This window comes from Haplochromis burtoni, unplaced genomic scaffold, assembly GCF_018398535.1.
Source record: "Haplochromis burtoni strain Fernald_Lab_line unplaced genomic scaffold, NCSU_Asbu1 Contig_29, whole genome shotgun sequence".
Lineage (NCBI taxonomy): Eukaryota > Metazoa > Chordata > Actinopteri > Cichliformes > Cichlidae > Haplochromis > Haplochromis burtoni.
This window is the reverse complement of record NW_024582390.1, coordinates 2058956-2068296: the sequence shown is the minus strand read 5'-3', so window position 1 is coordinate 2068296 and position 9341 is coordinate 2058956. Positions and strand designations below refer to the sequence as shown.

The 9341-nt window shown below is 36.6% G+C and overlaps 2 protein-coding genes across 4 annotated transcripts; both read right to left on the bottom strand.

Moving 5' to 3' along the window:
• Positions 1-291: 291 nt before the first annotated feature.
• Positions 292-2434, bottom strand: upp2 (uridine phosphorylase 2). The gene is made up of 7 exons (XM_005918236.3): positions 2258-2434; positions 1985-2099; positions 1736-1894; positions 1511-1625; positions 1181-1390; positions 955-1101; positions 292-829 (listed from the first exon to the last, which is right to left on the bottom strand). The coding sequence occupies exons 1-7, from the start codon at positions 2308-2310 to the stop codon at positions 687-689; spliced, it is 942 nt and encodes a 313-aa protein (XP_005918298.1). The 5' UTR covers positions 2311-2434; the 3' UTR covers positions 292-686.
• Positions 2435-2740: 306 nt separating this feature from the next.
• LOC102295938 (uncharacterized protein C7orf57 homolog) lies at positions 2741-7754 on the bottom strand. Of its 3 annotated transcripts, none has more exons than XR_001336148.2 (8): positions 7627-7754; positions 7317-7363; positions 6980-7144; positions 6773-6869; positions 6340-6448; positions 5995-6081; positions 3492-3584; positions 2741-3193 (listed from the first exon to the last, which is right to left on the bottom strand). XR_001336148.2 is itself a non-coding variant. In XM_014332380.2 (8 exons), the coding sequence occupies exons 1-7, from the start codon at positions 7704-7706 to the stop codon at positions 3503-3505; spliced, it is 651 nt and encodes a 216-aa protein (XP_014187866.1). In that variant the 5' UTR covers positions 7707-7754; the 3' UTR covers positions 2741-3193; positions 3492-3502. The 3 variants fall into 3 exon arrangements, 2 of the variants coding, with proteins under 2 accessions (XP_014187866.1, XP_014187865.1); XM_014332380.2 differs by having other exon boundaries at positions 5999-6081; positions 6980-7132; XM_014332379.2 differs by having other exon boundaries at positions 5999-6081; positions 7627-7753.
• Positions 7755-9341: the final 1587 nt, after the last annotated feature.

Sequence of the window (9341 nt, the reverse complement as noted above, 5' to 3'; positions counted from 1 at the left end):
AAAAATCTTGTGTTGCAGAAGCTACTAACATCCTCAAATATTTGATAGCGCATTTACTAAAATATACTGCTGGAAGTTCTAATCTAAAAAAAATTGCTGAATAATTTTCTTCTAAAAAAGCATGTAAGAAGGTGTTTTTCACCACTGTCACTGGTATCTCTTTTTGTAGCAACAGATAGTTATTTCTCACTCTAAAATGACTTGAGGCTCCTCGAAGATCAGTTTTAGAACCACTTATTGCTTGAAAAGCCAAAAAAAAGACAATTCAAAGACTCCAAATCTACAAAAATGTCCAGACGTGATATTTTTATTTCAATTCATCGAAGTGTGTTTCTTGGTCTTAAACACAAGCCCTTAAAATTCAAAGTAATCTCCTTTGTTGCTGGACTGTAATTCCAGCTTTGGCAGAGATAAACATGGAGATCAAGATACAGAACATATCATTTTGAACATTTGTGTTATTTTACAAGGATATATTTCTAGATAAATATAGTAGATATAATACATACTTACACATATACTCTATAAGCATACATGCAACACGCTTAATATTTTATTGTCAAATAAATCATAAAAAAATCTTAATGTCTAACTTTTAAATATTTCAGTATTAACATTTTAAGTGCAATATATATACATATCCACATGAGTCAAAACTATGTACATGCTACAGGGCGACTGGATTGTTAGATAATATATCCCAGGCGTTTCTTGATAAAATGGGCCACCAGAATTTGAGGTCTCTGCTGATATTCCACCAGAACATCATGAGATGATGTGATTTGGTCCCCCTCAAAGCGATTCAGCAATGCAACACATACCACAGCTCCTGGAGAGTGAAATGAGAGTTTTTAGAATAGTGCAGTATGTCAAAATCACAAATAGAAGATGTACTTTGCAGCATTCAGAAGGTTTTGCCTTCATATAGTGTTTGCATTGTTAGAAAAATAATACCTTTGAGACCACAGACACGGCACATAGCAGCAAAAACAGTGGACTCCATTTCAATATTCCTCACTCCGGCCTCATAAGCTTTCCTCAGATACTCCAGTTTCTCTTCTTGGGAGAAGGAGCACAGAGCTCCATCCAGTCGGCCCTGACCTACAGAAACGGAAAACAGGATTTGTCAGGGGATGACAACTAGGAATTACAAATAAATGGAATTCTGTTCATACTGTACCTTCATAGAAGTCATGGGTGCACATGGTGTTTCCGATCACTGTTGGAAAAGTTTGAAGCTCAGAAGAGCATTGCAGAAGCTCGTTGGCCACTCCCTCATCCAGCTCAGTGTTCCTGGTGATAACTTTACCCAGAACGACCTGTTCAAACTGGGGGCGGAAAGAGTAGTCCACTGCTTTTTCTGTGATCACCACGGTCCCTGGAGCCAGACCTGTAGATGACACAGGGCATAATTTTCTTACATACTTTAATAAGAGTATTGTATTAATGACTTGAACAACTTGTTTAACTGCATGTAAAACTTTCTCATATTAAAATCAAAAAGACTTACCGACTCCACCAGACGTTCCCAGGCGAAACAAAACCACATCACGGCACTGGGCATGGTGCAGGAGCTTGATGAGCTCATGCAACATGATGGAGATTGATGGGACTCCCATTCCATGCTGTATTATATACACAGTGCGTAGAAATTACATTTTCTAATCCGTAAAATACTTTTTCCTAACAACATTTAAAGAACAGTTCCACCCACAGCAAATAATGAAATACCTACACTTATAGAGAGAACTGGTCCCACTTTGTACATGCAGTAGCGATCAGTTCCCTCACAGATATCTTTGATGTCTCCTGGATTTCCTGGCAGTTTCAGCTCCTGATGGATGAACTGGGCGAAAGCCTTCATTCGGTTTGCACTGCCACCAACACACACAAACTGTGGGAAACAGAGAAAAACAGAGGATTGTTGAATTGTTTTAGAACTTTTAGAAAATAGTTTTATTTAAGCTGGACTTATTTTACAAACCTTAATATCTCCAAACATTTCAGGGAGGTTGTGAGTCTTAGTGCTCAGGCTGAAGTGGTAGAGAATGTCCTCTTCCATGGTGTCCAAATTGGGATTTTTTACTTGGACCTGTTCACTGAGTAGATTTTAATGCATTTTAGTTCATGAAGAGTGGTGAATCGACAATAAGTATATGTGCATGGATTAAATATATATTAAAACAGTGACATAAGTTTAAAGAAAAGCATCAAGAAATACTGTTTAAAAGACTTCGTTTAGGTTGCCAATACTTACTTTATATACTCATTCTCCTCATTCCCCATGTGGTTCAGAAGTATCGGTGTCATTACTGCAGCGTACACTTTCAAATGAAGTTTTAAAATGTCTCAAAACCTCCAAGTGTTTTCAGTTACTGCTTTCCAAATAAGAGTCATATCAGACTGTGCAGCAGATATAGTGGTGACCCCTGACCTTGCCACTCATTGGTTCCAGAGAGAGGGGAGTAGCTCAACCCTGCTGCTCCCACAAAAACATCCTCCAAGCCCCAAACAAACAGAGTACGATCAACCATAAAATTACCACAAAATAATAAAAATTACTGTCTGGTTCTAAAGTGTAAGTAAAGTTTTAAAAAGTCATACGAGCACCAGTCAAAATAAGCAATTGTTCATAAAGACAGTATTATTATAAAGGCTGTTAACTCTTACAAAAGCATGAGTGTGTGGGTGTGTAATGTGTCACCAATAGCCAATCTGAGGCTGGTGAATAACTGGCGTGTACTGACATAATTTAGCAAAAGAACACCGAGATAACCTCTGACACTAGCACTGTCATATGAAAACAGAAACGCACAGAGCCAACATAATGTACCACGAACAGGAATCATGTTTAGTGTGGAAAATTTAGCCTGTGACATATACATATATATAAATGTTTCATTTTGGATTGGTTTCATTTTATTTGAATTATCAAACTTTTCCCAGAAGCTGACATTTACAGCCTTGTAGACACAGAAAAAAAACTTAACACAGGAGTTAACTGATGCCTTCAAGTGCACCACTAAAAATCACAATAAATAAAACGTCCAGCTGTAATTCAGTGAGGCACTTTAATGCTTGAGTAAAAGATTTAACAATACAAATTTTTCTAAAACAAAGTAAAATGCTTGATGTGTCTCAGCATGAATCTTGTACGCCCTTTTCCCATCCAGGCACCCGGCAGTCTTCCAATCTATTGAAATTGAAATATATAAGAGTACAAGTCATTGTCACATAATTCACTATTATCTCTGTTATAGTGTAAAAAAGCCTTCTAAAGTCGTAATGACTGGAACCTTGAATTTTGTCACCTTCATCTTACATTCTGGTTATTAATAATAATACCCTCATAAAATCCATACACTGCTTAGCAGTTGGCCTTAATTTCCTTTCATAATGCAAAATGAGCATTCTGAAAGCAGAATAGGAAATTGGAATGTGTTATGCTTATTATAGGGTTAAGACTGTAACTCCATTGCTGCACTACTTACTTGACACGTCACTATACTGGTTTGCTGTCTTCTGCATAACCAAAGCTGAGCAGCTTTGACATGTCAACAGGGGCTGGTTTCTTGTCAATTACTCTGAAAGAAGATTAAAAATATAGTCCAAATATGATGGAAACAGAAATGTGAAAATTTGATCTTTTTAGTGTTTTTTCCCCTGTCTCTCTTGACCAACAAAGCTCGTTATTTCACTACACATACAGTGCTCACAGTTTAAACATTAAAAATGGACCGTACCCCTCCAACACTGAATAAACTCTGGCTACTTATTACAAAAATTGGCTTCCCAACTAGTATTTGTCAAACAACACAAATATAGCAAAGATCCAACTGTGCAAAAATGATCCAGCAAAAGACTGGCTGCGTCTCACATTCAACATTTATCTCTTATCTCATTCAGACAAAGCAACAAAGAGAAGCACAAGTATTTTTCTCCAATTGGTTAGTCAGTCTTCTTCTGTCTGGAAACTTCCAGATTGCAACTGACTCATCTTCCTCCAACACTGTAGCTGATCAGCAGTTAAAAGTTGTTGCGGTAGGTTTGCAAATTTCAGATAACTTTTTTATGGTAGACCTTTTGTGGAGTGCTTTCAACAGATATGATTGCGATCTCTGGTGCATTGCATGCTAGGTTATTTTGGGTTATTGACAAGTCACTGACATTTTCCCAGAGGTACAGAGAGCACACAGAACTAATCAGCTGTTAGCCAAAGCAAATAGATGAACATCTGGATTCATCTAGAAACCATCTCTCTGGGTGCTCTTTTGTTTGACCTAAGTTTTCAACCTGCCCAAGAGCATTTGTGCTTTGTCATCATAACACAGAGACATATGGGACAGAATGTAATTACAACAATGTCTTGAATGTACATATATTTTTTAATTAGCCATTTATCTTTGCATCCTATACTGTATTATCTTAATGCTAATTATTACAAAAATAGAATGCCAAATATAAATAATATTAGTAAATAAAACTCTAGACATGTTCGAATATATTTAAATAGATGGTCAAATCACTGTATGTAAATTAAGGTTTGTTTGATTTTAAATAACATTTAATAAAAGTCAATGTAATTAACTAATCTGTGATATACTATTTCTGTTGTTTCTTTAGTAAAAACAATGGGGGAAAATTCATAGTAAAAATAAAAAAAACCAAAACCATCCCACTCCTTTATCTGAAGTTCATACTAGACGGAACAACACTGTTTTCCTGTAACAAAATGATGTTTGTACTTGGATTAAACAGTGGAGGAGTGCCTCACCTCTGCAGGGTTGGGCAAGAATAACAGCAAAGGTTTTTTGGGTTTCATGGAAGTCTGCGTCACTTTAAAGTTTCATTACTGCATCCTTCTGGATTTAACATTGGACTGTTGTTCATAGTTTACACTGCTGTTCCACTCTAGTGCTTTTAAAACCCAAATATTGATTTTCACCCCTCTGCTTAGTTCCCTCACTCATGCTGATCTTTAACTCTGGCCTGCATCGGCAACCATAATATACTAATAGTATATCAGTATATTCTTTCTCCTTCATATTTCCTGCATAAAGTTGAGACATGCGCTACTGTAGTTTTTTGTTTTTTGTTTTAATTACAATGGACAGTTGGATGGTGTCCTCATAATAAAAAGCACATACATGTTGCCTCTTTATTGATCTTATTTCGTCTGCTTCCTCATTTCAGGGAACTCTTGTGTGTGCCAGTACGCACATGAATGTTTATACCTTAACTGACTAACCATGAGTAAGTAAGCAGTAGGTCATACACCAGATCTTAGAGACTCCTGGTTGTTCTGGTTTTAATGGCTGACAATATTGTTGACAGTGAGTCATTTAGGATGAATAATTTAATTTTGATCACTTTATCCACCCATTTCAGCAGGACCACACATAGTTGGGCACCATGGTGGCTCAGTGGTTAGCACTGTTGCCTTGTTGGGTTCAAACCAGGCCCCCACCCGCATCTTCCCTGGGTGTATGTTTTATGAGGGAGATCTAAGAGCTACAGTTTCACCCCATATTGAAAAATACGGTGGGTTGATGCTGCCTGTGTAGGCCCATGAAAATCTCCCAAAAGACATGATTGATTACTTTCTGCTAAATAAAAAAAGTATACACAGTTAAATGATCTGATGCTCTCCAACTGAGTTCAGTTTGATTACTGGCAAGCACAAATTGAAATAAACAAGTTTGAATGCAATCAGAAATAGTTGCACATACAGGACAGTGCAGGAAAGCTTTGTGAAGGCTAGACCTTTTATTCTATGTGGTTGTCTACTTAAAATAAAGACCAAAATGGACTGCAATTCATTATTATACATGTCCAATGTCATTTACAACAAAGGTGGATTAGTATTAGTGTATTAGTATGATCCCATTATACTTTATGTCAAAGAATCTAATAGAGTTGTAAAACTGCCCTATGAGACCCCCCTTACACTAAGCATAAAACAGAACTTCAGCACCATCTTGTGACCACACTCACTTACATCCTCCTGAATTTGCTGGCCTCATGATATTGACTGGATGTCTGCAACTTCTCTGTCTCACTTTGGTGGACAGAAATGTTGTCCTGTAAAAAAAGTAAAAACAAAATCAGAATACGTGGACGTTATTTGTTGACTAATTATTCCTAATTTGGTTGTTTTTAACAACTTAGCAATCAGCTTAAGTCATAGGAAGAAAGTACCTGAAGCACAAAATAACTGTCTGATACTGAGTATGTAACACTAAACGAACAGTCCTTAAACTAACAACACAAGAGGTGGGATAATTGTTTATGGATCATATGCCAATATTAGTTTTCTAAATGACGTTGGCATTACTGTACCTCCTCTTTCTCATTGTTGCTGCTGTTGTCTCTTTCCCAGGCTGACATGTTGTCGCTCCCAAAAGGAGGTTCTTGTGGTTCAAAAGCTCCGGGGATTTTCTTCTCTTCACTGTTAATTAGCCAGTTGGAAAAAACAAAACAATATAGGTATATAAAAGTATCAAATCCTTAATGACAGCTTAAATACAAGATCAAGCAAAAACAAAACACAAAAACAACCCCCCCCCCAAAAAAAAAAAAAAAAAAATAAAATATGGCTGTGGTTGTGGAAACAGGATAGTAGCATAAAAAAAGGTTTTGTTACATAAACAGTACTAGCAGTGGGAGAATCTTTACGGTATTACTGGCAAGTATTTATGTACGTATTAGAATAAAAACAAAGTGTACATACTACTATGAGTATGTGGTGAAAACAATAACACAAATTTGTAACCTTGGCTCGCTTAAGTCTCCTGATTCAAAGCCAAACCAATGTGGAGGTTTGTATGAACTGGGTTTAGAAATAACTGATTCCTCGTGGCACAGAAGTCCTGTTGAACAAGGATAAGAAAAAAAAACACGGGGAAAAAACTAATGTTTGTAGCAGTTATCATACGGCAAGAGGAAAACATGGAAATGTAAGGAAACAGGACGGCTTTACCCTTATGCCCTCCTTGTTTTGCAAGTTTTACATAATCAGAGTCACTCTCTAGGACTCCAACTCTTCGCCCTCGGATCCTCTCCTCAGGAAGAGTGTTGGTAGTTGGGGACAGTCCAGGGATCTGTGAGATGTGGCCATTGCTTGTATGGTATCCTGTTTTGACTCCTGTAGTTTTAGTATACAAGCACACATATGTATATATATATTCATTGCTTTATAAATTGCATTATCCCATGTGCCTATGTTACTTCACACAGCATCTCTTCACCAGTGTTATCCTCATAACCTGCACAACCTGCACACCCTGAACTAAGTATTCATAATTAGTTTTACTTGCCATATTTTGTTGGTTCCAGATCGTTACTCGTGAGGACGAAGGAATTTCTGGTGGAAACGGAAACAAAAAAGCCTGTCAACCTTTCCAGTTATACCTTGAGCGAGCCGCAAGCTGTTGTCATTAGCACCATCAAAGCAATAGTTAAATTAACCTTGGCGTTAGCTAGCTAATGCTATCTGTGGTAGCGTTGATTTTTACCCACGCCTGTAATTAAACACACATGAAAAGTAACATGACTAATTTGACTAAAGTTAAAGTTTCAAGACAGCGATTAAACTTCTGATTTAAAAGTAAAACGTCTTCGACTTACTCTGAATTCATTGTGAAAGCGGAGTAAGAAGCCGCTGTGAGTGGAGGCAGACTGTTTGGAAGTTGTGATCGCGTTTCCATGGAAATGGGCTTGAGCCCTCTGGAATACAGTTGCTGCTGTCCAGAGAAAAGTGCTGCGCGCAGAGTGAATACTCTCATAGGGTGCATGGAAAATAAACAACAGTCAGTTAGTTAGTTAGTTAGTTACACTCATCATGGGCATGAGTGTCAATGGTAATTTGGGGCTTTTAATGATTTCTTTGAACTGTGAGTTTTGCAAGGTGGAATGATTCTGCAGCGTGCATCTTCGACGACTGCAAAAACTCAGAATTTATTATTTAGCCCCCCCAATATTTGGTTGAAAAACACTTCCTAGAGTTTTGCCTCAAGGCACACCAATGACCCCCCACTAATTGGGGGCTACTGTCTTAGAGCACCGACTTCTTTCTGCCGCCTTTCTATGTGGATGGCATTTAGAGAGAGATTTGATGAGTTGAAAAGCTTTGTGTAAGGTGTATTTGAATAATGTTTTTAAAAATAATCCATTGACAACTTTTCAGTAATTTTCTATAAATAAATACTATCCAAGTATAAACTATCCTTTAGCCAAAGTTCTTCTTTTCAACCAGAACAAATAGGCTGTCTGCACTTTCTTCTTAAAATGTAATAAAGAATTAAAAGTAGATGCAAATCTGTAGGCGATGAGACATTATCTTTACTTTCTGTACATGAATACCTCTTAGGATAATTTTTTTAAAAAGTATTATTTCTTTTCTCTTCAGCAGCCATGCATGCTTTGAAATATACCAATAATTTATGTGGCCTCAGGTATGTTCAGAGCTTCTCTCAAGTGCTAAGGGCATGCGCACAGCAATCCAAATAGCAGAAGGAGCTTGCGTTAACATGTTAAGCTACCCAGAGAGAATATGTCAGTGACAGGAAATGCAGTCTATTCCTTCAGTAGAAAATCGCAATGTCGCAATGAGATCATTTGGTAATAAGAAAACGAATAATGCACAACAGCAAACAAGGCAAAAAACACTTGATGGGTGAACCCAGAGACATTTCACTAGATATGTAGTGCATCTGCGTTTTTAAAAACACTTCACATTAAAAAAAAAAACATAAAATACATTGACACAACACATGTTATTTTTCAGAAAATTGTTTTAATGTGTTTATTATGAGAAAAACAATGTTGTTTGTATTCAAAAATTACATGTTTCTTAATTATACCAAGTTATGACTAAAAAGCACTTTATGACAGGATAATGATAACATTATAGGCATAAATATAAGGCAAAAAAAATTGACACACAATTAGATTGGCATTTGACCCTTATGACAAAAACGCTATTATAAAAGTGTCAGATAGATAGATGATAGATAGATAGATAGATAGATAGATAGATAGATAGATAGATAGATAGATAGATAGATAGATAGATAGATAGATAGATAGATAGATAGATAGATAGATAGATAGATAGATAGATAGATGGATGGATGGATGGATAGATGGATGGATAGATAGGGAAACTACTGTATTACAGCAGCATGATAAAGATAATAAAAACAGTACAATCTACAATAAAAAGAAAACTGCCCAATGTAAAAGTACTGCTGGCCCACAGTGAAGGTGCTTTAATGGGATGTAATACAAACAATTTTTACATAAACAGCAATACTAAAAATAATGAAAATAAAAAGTAAGAC

What these genes read in the sequence shown, in the direction of transcription:
- upp2 (XM_005918236.3), bottom strand. Translation starts at nt 2,310, where the DNA reads ATGACACCGATACTTCTGAACCACATGGGGAATGAGGAGAATGAGTAT. An exon ending in AAATGTTTGGAGATATTAAG is followed by an intron (nt 1,895 to 1,984) that starts GTTTGTAAAATA and finishes TGTTTCCCACAG; the next exon opens with TTTGTGTGTGTTGGTGGCAG. An exon ending in GACCAGTTCTCTCTATAAGT is followed by an intron (nt 1,626 to 1,735) that starts GTAGGTATTTCA and finishes TATATAATACAG; the next exon opens with CATGGAATGGGAGTCCCATC.
- LOC102295938 (XM_014332379.2), bottom strand. Translation starts at nt 7,706, where the DNA reads ATGGAAACGCGATCACAACTTCCAAACAGTCTGCCTCCACTCACAGCG. An exon ending in GCTTTCACAATGAATTCAGA is followed by an intron (nt 7,364 to 7,626) that starts GTAAGTCGAAGA and finishes CGTTTCCACCAG; the next exon opens with AAATTCCTTCGTCCTCACGA. An exon ending in AAAACAAGGAGGGCATAAGG is followed by an intron (nt 6,870 to 6,979) that starts GTAAAGCCGTCC and finishes CTTGTTCAACAG; the next exon opens with GACTTCTGTGCCACGAGGAA.